The 17,018-nt window shown below is 37.8% G+C and overlaps 1 protein-coding gene across 1 annotated transcript; it reads right to left on the reverse strand.

Moving 5' to 3' along the window:
• Positions 1 to 8,952: 8,952 nt before the first annotated feature.
• LOC142750573 (uncharacterized) lies at positions 8,953 to 16,775 on the reverse strand. The gene is made up of 4 exons (XM_075859571.1): positions 16,607 to 16,775; positions 10,798 to 11,136; positions 9,878 to 10,243; positions 8,953 to 9,077 (listed from the first exon to the last, which is right to left on the reverse strand). Exons 1-4 carry the CDS (start codon positions 16,773 to 16,775, stop codon positions 8,953 to 8,955), a joined length of 999 nt encoding a protein of 332 aa, XP_075715686.1.
• Between the last annotated feature and the right edge of the window lie 243 nt (positions 16,776 to 17,018).

The following is a 17,018-nucleotide window of genomic DNA, read 5'->3' on the forward strand; positions in this document are numbered from 1 at the left end:
TTTGGCGCCCCCCCCCAACCTTTTCCCGACATCTCCTTCCCCCTCGCCGTGTTTGTTTTCTCTACCAATCGACATGTCATTTATTTTCCACATTTCTTTTTATGTAACGCAAGCATAAAAACATTTGTACATTTTACAAGCAATATGGTTCTATACACAACACCAGAACCAAGCTCAGTACATAAATACAGCACCAGAACAAAGCTCAGCACATATACACAGCACCAGAACAAATACAGCTCAATTTAGTGCAACCCCTGCCGTATAGGTGTGTACGGCATAAAACTACAGCTCCCAGCATGGCCCGAACAATGGCAAGGATATGCTGGGAGATGCTGTTTCACAAAAAATAAATCATATCATAATCATACCCACCACCATCTCACTGAAGATCATACAGTAACTACTGTGATGATTAGAGGCAGAATAAACATTTACATTAAAGGACGAGTGTCGCGGAAAAAAAATTTTTTATATCAATTTGCTTTTAGTGTTTTATTAAAAAAAATAAATTTATTTGTGTGTTTGTGTTTTACTTTTTTTTTTTTTTTACTTTTTCTTGTCTATGGGGGCTGCCATTTTTTTTTTCCATCTCTGTATGTGTCGATTAACGACACATACAGACATGGAATACGGCACATACAGCCCCATAGTGAATGTGAACGGGGCCCGTTCCATCCACTATGCTGCACGCCGTCTGTGTGGGAACGGCGAATGCGCCGCTCCCACACAGTCCAAATTGAAGGTCTTCGGCCGAGCGATGTCCAGCGCCATTTTCTTGTGGACCGGAAGCCGCGACCGGACAGTGAGATGACTACTCCATGTATTGTGCCAGTGATCTAACGATCGCTGCTTCAAGTCCCCTAGTGGGAATAATAAAATGTGAAAAAAAAAATAAGTTAGACACATTTTCAGGATTTTCCCCAATTTAAAAAATTGGTATTGCTGTGTCCGTAAAAGTCAGAACTATTACAATCTAGCGTTATTTGACTCACGCGGTGAACGGCATAATTTTTTTTTAAAACCACAGGATTGTTGTTTATGGTCAACTTAGCGCTAAAAAAATGAAATAAAAACTAACTTGACTATTAGAATTTGGCATAAATTAAATAAAAACATAGATTTGTACCTTATATAGGTAATCACACACCCTTCTTCCATGTAATTCCCAACAAACTAAGAACATTAAAGAAAAAAATTGCCTCAGCGGAAGTAGATTTCTCTTCCATACCGGTTAAAACGTTTTATCACAATAAAGAGTTACTTCCGTTTGAAACAGTAAAAAACCTTTTCCCAAATCTTACCATAGATAAGCAAAACTATATGTTAGTAATAGAAGCTATAAAACTCTTCGAGTTAGACATTATGAGCTCACACTCTACCAACATCATTTTGAATTCCCTGTATTCCAACACTCCCATGAAAAAATCTATATCGGCAATTTATCAACTTATTATCTCTGATTTGGAAGCACCTTCTTTCATATTGAAATGGGAAAAAGAACTTAAAACACTCTCTAGAGATTTGATCAATATTATCTTTAAAAATGCTCATTCTTTTTCCAGTTCGATAAGATTACAAGAAATCAACTATAAAGTAATTTCAAGGTGGTATAAAACTCCAGAAGTCCTAAATAGAATTGATCCCAATTATTCTCCTATTTGTTGGCGTTGCAAGAAGGAGACAGGTAATTGATCTCACATTTGGGTTTATTGTGAGCGCTTACAGTCCTTTTGGAAGGAAATTCTAAATATTATAAGCAAAATGCTGAAATGTAAGATAGACCTAACTGTAGACTTAGTGCTCCTAAATTTAGATACCTCACATAAAATTTTAAATTTAAATTCTATCATTCCATTTGTATTGAATTTGGCAAAAGCCATTATAGCCAGGAACTGGAGGGAGAAGGAAACACCTATCTGAGAATGGAAGAAAGAAATTAACTTAATTTCCTTTTTTGAAAAAATTAAATGGTCAATAGACCAAAATATTGATAGATTTCATAAAACCTGGGACATTTGGTTAAATCTCCAAGACCATACAGCTTCAGACCCAGATTGAAATTCGGTTCAATTAAAGCACTTCTCTTTCGGATTCTTTCATGCAACAACGGCCCTTAGACTGTCCCCTATCATGAACTTGATTCAACCTTTGTAATATCATATATTATATGATCAAAACAGTAACCAGCAACAGAGGCTAAAGTTTATGTTTTTTGATACATTTGTTTGAATGTAATGTTTTACCTTCCCCACTCCTCCCCTTCCTTTCTGTACCCCATCCCCTTACACAACCCCATCCTAACAATTTCTGTTTGTGAAAACCAAAATAAAGAATTTACCAAAAATAATTAAAAATAAATAAGATAAAAAAAGTGATTAAAAAATGTACCAAAATATGGTGCCAATAAAGACTACAACTCGTCCCACAAAAAAAAAAACCTCACACCGCTCATTAGATGAAAAAGTATAAAAGTTATGGCTCTCAGAATGTGGTGAAAAAGAACACATTTTATTTTTAAGAAATATTTTTTTTCTTTGTAGAACTAGTAAAATATGTTTTTTTTTCCTATTTTCTGTTGTCTCAAACCTGGGTGCAACTTTCGCCACGTTTAGACGTGGCAGAATTGCTGCCGAATTCCACTTCGGGCAGTCCACAGTGGAATTCTGCAGCAGCAGTTTTTAACATTTGTTTCTATACATTTTTAGGAAACTTAGTTCAGACGATGCAGAAAATAATTGTGCGGAAATTAGGCAGCGGTGTAGAATTTTCCTTCCGCAGCATGCACATTATGTTGCGGTGAAGCAGCAGAATTTCACTGCGGATCACAGCCTTTGCAATGCAAAACCTGAAATCTGTGGAAAGTCTCCTCTGATGTGTGCAACGTCTGAATTACCTGTCAAATATGCAAATGTTGCTGCAAATTCACTGCGTAATTGCCTCGAATCTGCACCAACATTTGCAGCGGAAACATTCTGCTATGTCTGAACGTGGCCTTATAGTCAGGTGCGTCTTATAGTCCGAAAAGTATGGTAATTGAGTCAGGGTTAGCGTTATGACAATGATTGACGGGGTATTTTATGTGTCATGTTCATTTAATTTATTTTTTATTTTTATATTTTATTATTATGGCCTGTCCCACAAAGGTCAGAAAATAAATTTTTGGGACTTTATTAAAAAATTTTTTACACTGTCCATTTCCACTATAACTGGTGCTGCACAGAAACCTTAGTTACAGTGAAAATCAGCTATGTAATAGTGACTATTGTCACTGATAAGGCTGTGCTAAGTCTAGTTAGACTCAGCAGCAGCCTCCTACTCCTGGCATCCCGGTGATCATGAGAATGAGGATTGACACTCTGAGACACAAGAAAATGCAATCACCCAAATTTTTCACAAATGGAAGATGGGGTACACTTATCTACACATAAGAACATTGAACATTAAAAACCATTTCAATACACACAATGGCATAGGACCGAACATTATAAATATATTTTGGGTGTACTACACATCTGAATATGATTGTTTGCTATCATGTAGAAATACTGGGAAGGTTTTCTGGGGTACTGAGGAAAGAGGGAAGGCGGGGAGAATGTAATGTTATCTACCTGACGTGGGATTTTGTGTCATGTTCCTGTAATAGAAGATCTGATGACTTTCCAATCCTGAACGCACTCATGGACCTCTCACTCTCCACCGGTCATTTTTATACTGTATTACACTGTACTGATCTCTACATGAAAATGTTCTTGTTTTATGTTATTGTTGGCTGGACTGTGCCGCTTGTTACACTGTTCTATATAAACTATGAAATCAAATACAAATATTCAAAAAAAATATTAATTAATTTTATTGTTTTCTCTCATTGACCAAGTGGTTAATTACAGGAACCTTTTGGACATTAGGCCGTTACTGTGTTTACCAACCAAATACCATCTCTGTGAAGGAAGGAGATTCAGTCACCATCCCGTGTACATACACCTATCCTGAGCGCCTCAGAGAGAAGTCACAGATTTATATCCGTTGGGGGAGGCTGTTGGACCTTATTGCTCCATAATCAAGAAATACATCACAGACGGTTCTGGGAATATTATTGATGAGTATAAAGACCGGATCTCTAAAGTAAACCATCCTGATACCAACCGGACAGAGTCTCATAATCCGAGGACTAAGAGCTTCAGATGGAAGCACATTCTGTAAAATAACGTAGGTCAGGAGGAAATTTAGTGATTTGTCAAAACATTTTCAGATGGCAGAGGTAAAAAAGGTTAAAAGGTAAAATAAATTATAAAAATAAAGATGATGTCACTAGTTGTGTTGTTGCTCGATTTTTTGCTTCTATACTGACGCGACATTGGTCTGTTCCCCAGGGATTGCATCCACACGCTGCCTGTGCTACTGGACTTTGGATTAGATAGATAGATAGATAGATAGATAGATAGATAGATAGATAGATAGATAGATAGATAGATAGATAGATAGATAGATAGATAGATAGATAGATAGATAGATAGATAGATAGATAGGACTAGTCACATTTTTATAATTAATATAGATAACGTAGGTCGGTCAGGTCTCCTATCTTTCTGAGGGAAGCATAGATAAAAGGTGCATATTCTGAACCCAGGTACATGTCGTTTTCTATGATCTGCTTCAGTAATTTCATTTAAAAAGCTGTTAATAAACTGCCTGGAATCATTTGAAAGTCTGTGAGTCCTGCAGTTCCTGTTTAGCTGTCAATCACTGTGTGATGTGGGGAGGACAAGCAGGACTCACAGGCTTTTTCTGTGTGCATTAAAGGGCAAGTCGATGTAGCGGTGTACAAACTCAATAGAAAGTCTATCTCGGACCCCCACCAAACAAAACGTCTGACATGTCACTATGATATGTCAGAAGTTTGTTTAACATTTAGTTACGCTTTAAGGGTGCAGTAACATGCAGCAGATGTTGTTGGAGAAAAAAAAACATTCAGATGAATGGAGCTGATTTTAAGTTGAAGAAATTCCTACAACAAAATCTCCTGCATTTGTGTCAGTACAATCCAAAATAACTACCTGCTTGGTTTTCTAGTTATTTTATTCCATTCTTAAAGGGAATGTCCACCCATTTTATGTTATTTATTTTATAATTTCAGGATGTTGTGATGAGTCATTTCTTAATATATTTTATAGTTGTAAGAGCGTTATGTTTATGACAGAGATCAGAATCCCCTGCGTAGTTCTAGGTAAATGATAACACTCTAGCTGCGTTCAGTGACCACTAATAATACTTAAAATATACATTAAGATATTGATCAGCACAGAATATTGGACAGAAAAAATAACGTTGTGTTATAATATGGACTTCACTATAAGATGTTCCGACATGTTGGGGGCTTGTCCGGGATCATCCCAGACAAACCCCCCAAATATTTCAGAATAAGTTAACCATCAGAAAATAAATTATCCAGAGCTCATCTCAGATGATTGCGATAAACTAAATATTTAGGAAAAGTATCAAGAGTGAATTCCCTGCTTGTTTCTACACTAACAACCGCTCCTTTCATTTAGCAAGTCTATTATTTTCAACCATTATTTCCATCTATATCTACCTTATATTATTGTTTGAAGTCTCTAGAATGTTTTTCATGATATTATGGGATGTTCCTGCTATCATGTCTCTTGCTTAATTTATTTTTGTGGAACTGTTACAGTATTATGCAGGTAAAGAGGACTCTAGTGTAAGCTTATTTTTTGCCGTACTTTAAGATGTGTGTGTCTGTGTGAGCATCTGTGTGTGCGCGCGTGGGTAAGTGTGTGCGTGTGTGTGATATAACTGACACAGAACTGTTAATTATGTGTCTTTATTAAGACATTAACATATAAAATATCTCTATTTTATTGCTTAGGTGAACATTCTCTATTATGAAATAAATAAAAACAAGGTGGGACAAAGAAACCCAACTTCATACCAAAAGGAAGAAAAACAAATTGTCTATGCTGCAGTCACCAGTCCAGATTCCTGAGAATAATAAAAGACAGAAATGTGTACTTCTGTAGAAAATTGTAATTATTTTATGTAATATATAAACATCACAAGAATGATAATAGCAAGAAAAAATAATTAATTGGGTCCTGAAAACGAAAAGACATTTAGTATCATCCGATTTAGGCTTTATTCACACTTTCCTATTTTGGCCAGCTTTTTCCAATAATATTTATAAGCAAAAACCAGGAGTGGAACATACACTGACAAATACTATAATGGAAAGATTTATACCTCTTGTTTATATTGGATGTGCTCTGGGTTTTGAATTATAAATACTGATGCAAAATGCTGACTAAAATGAGAATGAGGCCTTTGAAATCCAGGACTTCAACCTTAGTATACATTTTATTTAGCAGGGGGATTTGGATATAAACTAATGCAGAGTAAAATGTATCATAGTACACCAGGTTAATCCGAGAATTTTATTTCTAAGTTCTGTTACAAATATATTCTTATTATTAATTATTTATTTTTGTTATGAGAAACACCACTTTTCTTAATTTTGCCAATTTTAATACATTTCATACACAAATATCTCACCTACAGATAGTTAATCCCTATCTCTAGAGTATCATCTATAATAAGCTTCTGTGTAAAGATGACCACACAAGGCCATATGAATCACCACTATGGATTGTTGTTGAGACATTAGCCTACCACCTGTATCCTAGCTGTGCCGCAAGTGGCAATAAATAATTGTAAAATGAAGGTTTTAGGATTGTTTGTAATAAGTATTTAGTAGATAACTATGCAATTCTGTATACAATACAGGACTAATAAGGCAAAATAGATAATGAAAATACTGTATATAACAGAGTGGTATATGTTTATATTTTTATAGCTAATGGCCCTAGCTATTCTATAGCTAAACATGTGCTTTAGACTGCCCTTAAGAGAATACCACATACACCCAAAAAGCCCACATTGTAAGACTATCACATACCCCAATAAGCCCACATTGTGAGAATACCATTATTCCAAAAAGCCCATATTGTAAGAATACAACATACCCTCTTCCGTAGCTCTACAAGCCTTCATATCAATGAAAAATTATGTATAATATATTAAGTAAGTTTTACTCACCTGAAAATTATCATTCTGGTGACCCCCTCCCCACTGTCCTCTGCTAGGCTGTAACTGGCATGAGCTACCTAGTGGACTGCATAAGAAGTGCTACAACTTGCAACCAGTGCACTTGACAGTTGTAATTATTTTCTAGACTTTCAATGTTCATGTTATTTGGTTGGCATGTTATCATGGCCAGCACAGGTTTCAGGTAAGACCTAGTAGAGGACAATAGGGGGTGATGTCTTTCAGGTAAGTAAAACTTTGGGAAGATGTAAGACTCCATTGGTCTGGCCAAAAGCAGAATTTCAATATTTATTTTTCCTGGAGTTACAATCACAAAACCGGATTAATATTGGAGAAAGCCGTATTTCTTAAATCTGTCTAACAGTAAAATTGCCCTTGTTGTCCATTCTATCAGAGCAGTTTAATAAATAAAGAGCTGAGCTCTGATCGGTTGGTAAGTTTTTCTGTTAAACAGTTTTGATAAATGAGGTCTTTATACATATTGAAGAAACATATTGCAGGGGAATTTTACCAAGCCATGTAACTATTATTGTTTGTATTATTTCTGTCGGTTTTATAATTTTACATTTGCACTTTATTCTATTGTTAAGTTAATTTTTTTTTTTAGTTTTGTAATAAACATTTATTTCTATTATTTAATTTGAAATCTGTCTTGGTCTTGATATTATCGAAAAAGTTTTTAGTAGAAAGGATATTTTTAGTCTTCTTCCCCTGCTAATATAAGACTATAATGCGACCCTTATAAAGTGGAGAGTAAATGAGGATAACCTGAACCATTCCCAAGCTCATAGACATTGAAAGTTTAGAATCTATAAATCTGCATTCATCTCAATCAATAATAGTGTGATTATCTCAATACTGTAATTTCCTGATGTCATGAGACAAAATTCCCCTCACATTATTATTTCTCCCACTATCATTACTTGTGCTATAAAGAAGATAAGTTTGTTTAGGTTTTCATGGGCTTTATCCAGTCAATTGATCAGTATATTCTGTGATAAGCCTAGTTTACTGTGACCTGCCTTGGTGAATGTATTTGCTGCACTTGCATTGTGACACAATTTGTTCTTAGAATATTTTTGGTTCTTAACTCCTGAATTTGTTCCATTACCTCATGTGTAAAGTTTCCTCCAGCAAAGTCCATACCTCTGTGATGCAATGACATGGGCGCTCTTAGACTCTGCACCCCAATTAAATCCTAAACCCAATTATCAGAGATGATCCACTAACCTATCCATTAGCTCCTTGGACCCATTAGAAGAAAAACTGCAACCACCGTCAAACTCTCTATAATTAGTGAATGCTCACTATTACCTGATCATAAAGTCTGTTATCATTATACACATGGACCATATCATCATAAAAGACCGACAAGTTTATTTATGAAAGAAACCTAAACAGTAAAAATCAGAAACTTTCACAGTTGCGTCACTTTTCAGATGGGGTCGTCTTCTCCTGGACATCGTAGGATGTGTTGTGGCTAATCTACAGAATCAGAATATGGATCCATCTGAGTATTCTCTGGTAGGAGCCGACCCTGGTCATAGCCCTGTCACTATAACTATAACCTCCTGATGTGTAAGAGAAGATGTGGGATAGTTGGTTATGTTACTATTTCAGGTTGGAGTCGCTCTTTACCATTCTATATTTATAGAAGGAAATGTCTCTTTTATTGCCTCTTATATCTGAACAGGGGTGTAGAGAATCTCAGTTACTGATGTTTTCTATAATAACCAGCAGCATACAGGAGCCGTCAGATAGAATGTCATTGGACATACTGATAGATATGATAAAACACATATGATCCGAAATATTTGAAAAAGTTTTATATCAAATGTCTTTATAGCAGACTAAAGCCAATATAAAAAGTACAAGTGCGACAAAAAATTTAAAACCGATGTAAGATACAAAAATAACTGTTGGTGGATATAGATGTGACTCTGTCTGAGCGTGATCTGTAAAATATGAAAAAGACAGGAGACATTCATTAAGGTAGATAGATAGATAGATAGATAGATAGATAGATAGATAGATAGATAGATAGATAGATAGATAGATAGACAGATAGACTAATGGTTTCCTGGTGATCACTTGATCAGTGTGCGATGTGATCATCAGGTTGTATACAGGATTAAGAAGATTTATGTTTTATTCACATGTGGCAAATTTGTTTCAGAAATTTCCATGAGGATTCCATAGATCTAACTGGGGTTTGTAAAAATCCATGCAGATGATACAGAAACTACTCCATTCACATCTATGGAACAGATTTTCAGTAACAGAAATTTCTGCATCAAATCTGCCACGTGTGAACATACCAGGGGTGGACACAGACAACAGAGGACTCCAGTGCAGGAACAGTATATGGGCCCCATGCTGTCTAATAGCTCATCATATAGCACCCCCTAATGTTTCTCTAACAACCCACCAGTAATTGTGACCTATAGACAGTAGGAAGCTGCCAGCTGCATATTAGGAGGCAGAGGACCCCCTTACCCACTGGGCAAGAGTGCAGCTGTACAGATAACACCAATGAAACCTCCACCCTGGGATACCCTAAAGCCTCTGGTTTCTCTCTGGTGCGTCCAGCAGTTACTGACTAATCTTCCTCTTACACGTGAACATCTCTTACAGCAGCTCCATATCTAGCTGGACGTCTATAAACAATCTTGTACTTATAAGAGAAAATTATTTTATGCTGCATTAAAATATGAATCGTGTTTTACAAAACTTCAGTTCTACATTATTACTTTACCTGTCACAATTAGTCTCGTCCCTTCTCCATACTGGATTATATTTTCATATTTCCTATTTCCTGTACACAATTTGACCATCACAAAGCAGTAATACATGGAGTCGTCTGACATCTCCAGCCGCTGTATGTGGAGATCTGCTGCACCCGTTATTTCCGTTCTGCCGCTATAACCGGGATAGACCATTTCTTTGTAGGGGTGGTAAACATAAGGTCCGCTAATGTTGCCCAGTCTCCAGTAAATATTGACCCCCAGGACATCACTCTCCATATATGAGCTGTATGAGCAGTTTAGTGTCACGGACTGTCCTCTATGACCTGTGATGTTATATGGCTGTGTAACAGTGAATGGTGAGGGGGATGGGGAACCTAGAAAAACACAACATATGAAACTGTTAAAACTGTGTACAGATAATAGTCAGGTAGCCTAGGATTTATTATGATTTATTAATATTTTCTTCTTCTGCTCCTGATATTGAGGCTGGTTATGTCATATCTCCTTATATCTGCTTTCTGGGGCGGGGGGGGGGGCTTAATTACTTCACTTCCCTTTTATAACACAAGGGGGCAGATTTACTAATACTGTGTAATTTATACATAGTGTCATCTTAGACCAGGCCGTCAGTAGATGCTCCACATGGCGCACGCTGTATGCTGTATATCTTTCTAGACATGTTAGACACTTTTTCTCTTCCTTATTCCGCCTCTTGGTTGGCTTAGTTAGCTTCAGTTTTTTGTGTAATCGGCACATTTAAGAAACCTTTTTTAGAAACTGTTGGAAAGTTTCAAATGAGGTGCAAATATCTATTCTTTTTGGTGCAAATATATAAATAGTAATTGTATCTATATTGATTTGTGTTAAAAAGGTGCAACTTCAGCTTCCCCAACACCAATAGTAAGTCCTCCCCAATATATTTATTTACCTGTGATGATCAGCTCTGTACCAATTCTGCTGTATATTTCTCCATGACTGGTGGTTACAAAGCAACAAAAACGTTGGTATTCACTTCTCTGAACACTGTGTATACGTAGGGAGACGTCTTCAGGAAAGTTCACCAGTGAAAATCGATGTAGATTGTCTGTGACTTTTGGGTCTGACGTGTAAATCACTTCAATGTTGAGTAAACATTCTATATCATCTCCAGTATACCAGGACACTTGTTGTACTTCCCCCGGGGTCTTCACCCGGTAATGACAGGGGACGATCATCTCTTCTCCTGGGACAGCGATCAATTCCTCCACCTGAGACACTGATCCTCCATCTATAAACAAAAGACAAGGGATATATATATATATATATATAATTATTATTATTATTATTATTATCGTACTTATAGGAAGCAAACCTAGGACCCTAGTGGTGTAAGATATTAGTCCTGACCACTGAGCCGCCGTGGTGCTCAGACATTAATGTATGATAAGTGGGGGTCCCACCTCTTACATGGATTCTTACTCAGCTTTCCAGGCTCCTGTATATCCAATCTCACTAGTTCTGCTATGATATCAGAGTTGGGAATTTATTAATACATAACTAGGCAGAGCTGACATTCTGCAGTCTGAGGAAGCTGAGTAATAACCTCTGTGATGTAGGACATATTGTAGGTAATTTATTAACCTTTCTATGCCATAGGTTGCAATTTGCTTTTCAACCTTTTTGAACCACCCCCACCGTTTTTGTGGCAAGGGGACATTGCAACGACGGCCTGACAAATTTATTATGATTTACACCAGAAAACTGGTGTAAACTATAGGGGAAATCTACGTTGACTCCTAGCTGGTGTAGATTTCACTCTTCAAGAAGTAGCAAGTAGCAAGCTTGCGCTAGGCCCCTACATTGTTCTCCCTGACCAGACTACCTCCTTCCTGCCCCCTCCCCATTAGACAGATAAATAAATAGCAAAAATTCTAAATTCTAAAAATATATACTTATCTCTTCTCTCCACTTCTCCCCTCCGGCTCGTTCATCATTGCAGCACTGCTCATACAAGGACCTGATGTTAGGAGCTTGTATGTGACACAGCAATGATGATGTTGAAGTAATGCGTCATATGTAAGGCCCTGACACTGCTCATCGTCAACTTCTTGAATGAGCGGCTCTGGTGTGATGAACGAGCCGGAGGGAGAGGAGGAGCAGAGAGGCAAATATGTGTGTTTGTAGTTTTTTGTTGTTGGTTGAAGGGTTGGGGGATTTGGCGCACGGCCCAATCGACAGACACAACACATTTATTCAGAGGTTTTTGCCTCTTAATAAATGTGTCACTGTTTACTCAAAGTTTTAATTTTATTAATACTGGCACATGAAACACCCGTCTTAATAAATTCCCCCCATTATCTACACTATTGTTTAAAAGTTTAGGGTCACTTAGAAATGTCCTTATTTTTTAAAGAAAAGCACAGTTTTTTTCAATGCAATATCTACATAGGTGTATAGAGGCCCATTTCCAGCAACCATCACTCCAGTGATCTAATGGTACATTGTGTTTGCTAACTCTGTTAGAAGGCTAATGGATGATTAGAAAACACTTGAAAACCCTTGTGCAATTATGTTAGCACCGCTGTAAACAGTTTTGCTGTTTAGAGGAGCTATAAAACTGACCTTCCTTTGAGCTAGTTGAGAATCTGGAGCATTACATTTGTGGGTTCGATTAAACTCTCCAAATGGCTAGAAAAAGAGAGCTTTCATGTGAAACTCGACAGTCTATTCTTGTTCTTAGAAATGAAGGCTATTCCATGCGAGAAATTGCGAAGAAACTGAAGATTTCCTACAATGGTGTGTACTACTCCCTTCAGAGGACAGCACAAACAGGCTCTAACCAGAGTAGAAAGAGAAGTGGGAGGCCCTGCTGCACAACTGAGCAACAAGACAAGTACATTAGAATCTCTAGTTTGAGAAACAGACGCCTCACAGGTCCTCAACTGGCAGCTTCATTAAATAGTACCCGCAAAATGCCAGTATCAATGTCTACAGTGAAGAGGCGACTCCGGGATGCTGGCCTTCAGGGCAGAGTGGCAAAGAAAAAGCCATATCTGAGACTGGCTAATAAAAGGAAAAGATTAATATGGGCAAAAGCACACAGACATTGGACAGAGGAAGATTGGAAAATAGTGTTATGGACAGACAAATCGAAGTTTGAGGTGTTTGGATCACACAGAAGAACATTTGTGAGACGCAGAACAACTGAAAAGATGCTGGAAGAGTGCCTGACGCCATCTGTCAAGCATGGTGGAGGTAATGTGATGGTCTGGGGTTGCTTTGGTGCTGGTAAAGTGGGAGATTTGTACAAGGTAAGAGGGATTTTGAATAAGTAAGGCTATCACTCCATTTTACAACGCCATGCCATACCCTGTGGACAGCGCTTGATTGGAGCCAATTTCATCCTCCAAATTATGCAAGAACTATTTAGGGAAGAAGCAGGCAGCTTGTATTCTATCTGTAATGGAGTGGCCGGCGCAGTCACCAGATCTCAACCCCATAGAGCTGTTGTGGGAGCAGCTTGACCGTATGGTACGCAAGAAGTGCCCATCAAGCCAATCCAACTTGTGGGAGGGGCTTCTGGAAGCATGGGGTGAAATTTCTCCCGATTACCTCAGCAAATTAACAGCTAGAATGCCAAAGGTCTGCAATGCTGTTATTGCTGCAAATGGAGCATTCTTTGACGAAAGCAAAGTTTGAAGGAGAAAATTATTATTTCAAATAAAAATCATTATTTCTAACCTTGTCAATGTCTTGACTATATTTTCTAGTCATTTTGCAACTCTTTTGATAAATATAAGTGTGAGTTTTCATGGAAAACACAAAATTGTCTGGGTGACCCCAAACTTTTGAACGGTAGTGTATGTGTGGACAAATCACACATCCCAAAAAAGGACAAAATCCAGCACCAAGTACACAAGTGTAACTTGTAATAATGACAATACTTTATTGAAATATTCATAAAAACATGTTGGCCATCAGGACCTAAAATATGACAAACAATTAAACTGCATTGATGTGGAGAACATAAAGGCTGTTACAGATGAATAATACTCAAGAGGCAGGAAAATAGTATGAGATCTAAATGCACAGAAACAACTTAAAAGACATGCTACAAATGGAGAAATTCCAAAAACAACTGGTGTGGTGCATGCACAATGCCTTCACAAGAGAACAAGTACTAAGCAAAAAAGAGTATAGAGCAAACAGAACACACCCACACTGATATGTGTGTGAGTGTGGAAGTATAGTGACCAGGGAATAACTGCAAATCAAGCCCGGTCCCAGGACCTATACCAACCGGTATGTTGCATAATAAGCCTAAACGTGAACCACGAGCCCCGACGCGCGTTTCGCGGTAGCTTTCTCAAGGGCTGTGTTGCACCATCTATAAGGGGGGCTGTGTGGCACCATCTACAAGGAAGGGCTGTGTGGCACTGTCTGCAAGAGGGCTTTGTGGCATTGTATAGAAGGGAGGTATGTGCGGCACCATCTACAAGGGGGACTGTGTGGCATCATCTACTTGGGAGCTGTCTGGCACCATCTGCGAGGGGGGCTGTGTGGCACCATCTATAAGTGGGTACTGTATGGCAATATCTAGAAGGTGGGCAGTGTGTGTGGCACTATCTAGAAGGGGGCTGTGTGTGGCGCTATTTACAAGAGGGGACTGTGTGGGGAGCTATATACAAGGAGGCTGTGTGTGGCACTATCTACAATGGTGTCTGTTTGGCACTATCTACAGGGTGGCTGTGCCTGTGTGGCACCATCTAAAAGGGGGTCTGTATGGCACCATCTAAAAGCGGGGTTGTGTGGCACAATCTACAAGGTAGCACTATGTGCAATATCTAGAAGGGGACTGTGTGTGGTACTATCTACAAGGGGAGCTGTTTGTGGCACTATCTACAAGGGGGGCTTAGTGTGGCATTATCTGCAAGGGGGGACTGTGTGTGGTATTATCTACAAGAGTGGGGCTGTGCCTGGAGCTATCTACAGGGGTCTGTGTGTGGCGCTATCTACATGGGACTGTGTTTGACACTATCTGCAGGGGGCTGTGAGTGGTGCTATCTACAAGGGGGCTGTGTGCAACCTCTTTCATTTATTTTATTTTAATTTATTTTTATGTTATCTCCGTTATAGAACTATATTGCTTGTAAAATTTACAAATGGTTTTATGCTCGAGTTACATTAAAAAAAAGTAAAAAAATATTGCACCTCTTTGATTAGTAGGGAAAGCAAACATGTCGAGGGGAAATGAAATATCCGGAAAGAAGTAGGGAGGGTGCCAATCTGACACTGCTTGCACTAAGTCACTATCAATTAAGAACATATCAATTCTTGTATAGATAATGTAATTAGTGGAGAAATACATGTAATCACGCTCCTCTGGATGTAGTTAGCACCATATGTTGTGTAAATGTTCTTCCTTTAACAACTGAGCTAAATTTGGTTTATTACTGCTGGATTTGCTTGAGCAATCCATATCTCAGTCCACCATGGCGTTAAAATCACCGCAAAGTATCAGCGATCCCTTTTTAACTTCAGTCACCAACTTGAAAAGTTTATTTAAAAATTAGATCTGTGTTTGGTTGGGGAGAATAAAGTCCTACCAGAATATAGAACATAGTGGAAGACTTGAATTTGCTGTAAAGATTTGAAGGAATACTTTATGAGAGCATTTAGGTGAATTATTTTGTCTGAAGTTTGTTTTTTGGACACAAATAACTGTGGAGAGAAGCCTTCAACTGTAATAGCGTCTCTCTCCACAAGCTGGACCTTTTTAACGGACTGTTTAGATCATGTGCATTAATTGAAAACATTTTAAACACCATATTAAAGAAGCATAAAATAAATGTTCTTATTCCAGACCCTCCAACAAGTATAGTATACTGTCAGTACATAGTAGTCATGTATCTACACCACCCAAATAAAGAGCAAAACATAAAAACAATTCTTAACATTGCCTCGCGTGTTAAGCGCAAGTCAAAGGAACAATGCCATTATCAATGTATGCATGTGATAAGGTAATAGTAAAGACAGTATTGACCTTGCAAACAGGGTAATATTAGGGTAATATTAGAGGGGTGGATAATTACAGCTCTATAAGTGCAGTAATCAATAGAACTCCACCAAAAAAGGGACTTACAATAAGGGAAATAATATACCAAGAGTGCAAAAACAATGCTACCAGGAAAAGAAACAACCATACTCATATCTACATTACAATTATCTAAGCAAGTCTCAAAGACTCAAAGGTCCAACCGAGAGCACTGGGGACACAAAATATACAAAGAGTAAGATACTTAAGAAAGTAAAAAAAAAATACACCTCATTTATTAGTAGAGAATGCAAACATGTCGGGGGGAAATGAAATATCCGGAAAGAAGTTGGGAGGGTGCCAATCTGAATCCCCTGGTGAAGGATAGCCTACCTACGCCTCTGAGTCCACCGCTTGCACTAAGTCACTATCGATTAAGAACATATCAATTCTTGTATAAGAAATGGGATTAGGGGAGAAATACGTGTAATCACTCTCACCTGGATGCAGTTAGCACCATGTGTAGTGTAAATGTTCTTCCTTTAACAACTGAGCTAAATTTGGGCTATTACTACTGGATTTGCTTGAGCAATCCATATCTCAGTCTACCATGGCGTTAAAATCACTGCAAAGTTTCAGCGATCCCTTTTTAACTTCAGTCACCAACTTGAAAAGTTTATTTAAAAATTAGATCTGTTTTTGGTTGGGGAGAATAAAGTCCTACCAGAGTATAGAACATAGTGGAAGACTTGAATTTGCTGTAACGATTTGAGGGAATCTTTTATGAGAGCATTTAAGTGCATTATTTTGTCTGAAGTTTGTTTCTTGGACAAAAATAACTGTGGAGAGAAGCCTTCGACTGTAATAGCGTCTCTCTCCACAAGCTGGACCATTTTAACGGACTGTTTAGATCATGTGCATTAACTGAAAAAATTTTAAACACCATATTAAAGAAGCATAAAAGAAATGTTATGATTCCAGACCCTCCAACAAGTATAGTATACTGTCAGTACATAGTAGTCATGTATCTACACCCCCAAGATAGAGAACAAAACATAAAAACAATTCTTAACATTGCCTCGCGTATTAAGCGCAAGCCAAAGGAACAAGGCCATTATCAATATATGCATGTGATA

Source organism: Rhinoderma darwinii, chromosome 3 (assembly GCF_050947455.1).
Source record: "Rhinoderma darwinii isolate aRhiDar2 chromosome 3, aRhiDar2.hap1, whole genome shotgun sequence".
Taxonomy (NCBI): domain Eukaryota; kingdom Metazoa; phylum Chordata; class Amphibia; order Anura; family Rhinodermatidae; genus Rhinoderma; species Rhinoderma darwinii.

Excerpts from the sequence above, each read along its gene's own strand:
- LOC142750573 (XM_075859571.1), bottom strand. The coding sequence starts at position 16,775 with ATGGTCCAGCTTGTGGAGAGAGACGCTATTACAGTCGAAGGCTTCTCT. Across the intron at positions 11,137-16,606 it reads CCACTATGTTCTATACTCTG|ATGGAGGATCAGTGTCTCAG; the intron begins GTAGGACTTTAT and ends TTTTGTTTATAG. Across the intron at positions 10,244-10,797 it reads TACAGAGCTGATCATCACAG|GTTCCCCATCCCCCTCACCA; the intron begins GTAAATAAATAT and ends GTGTTTTTCTAG.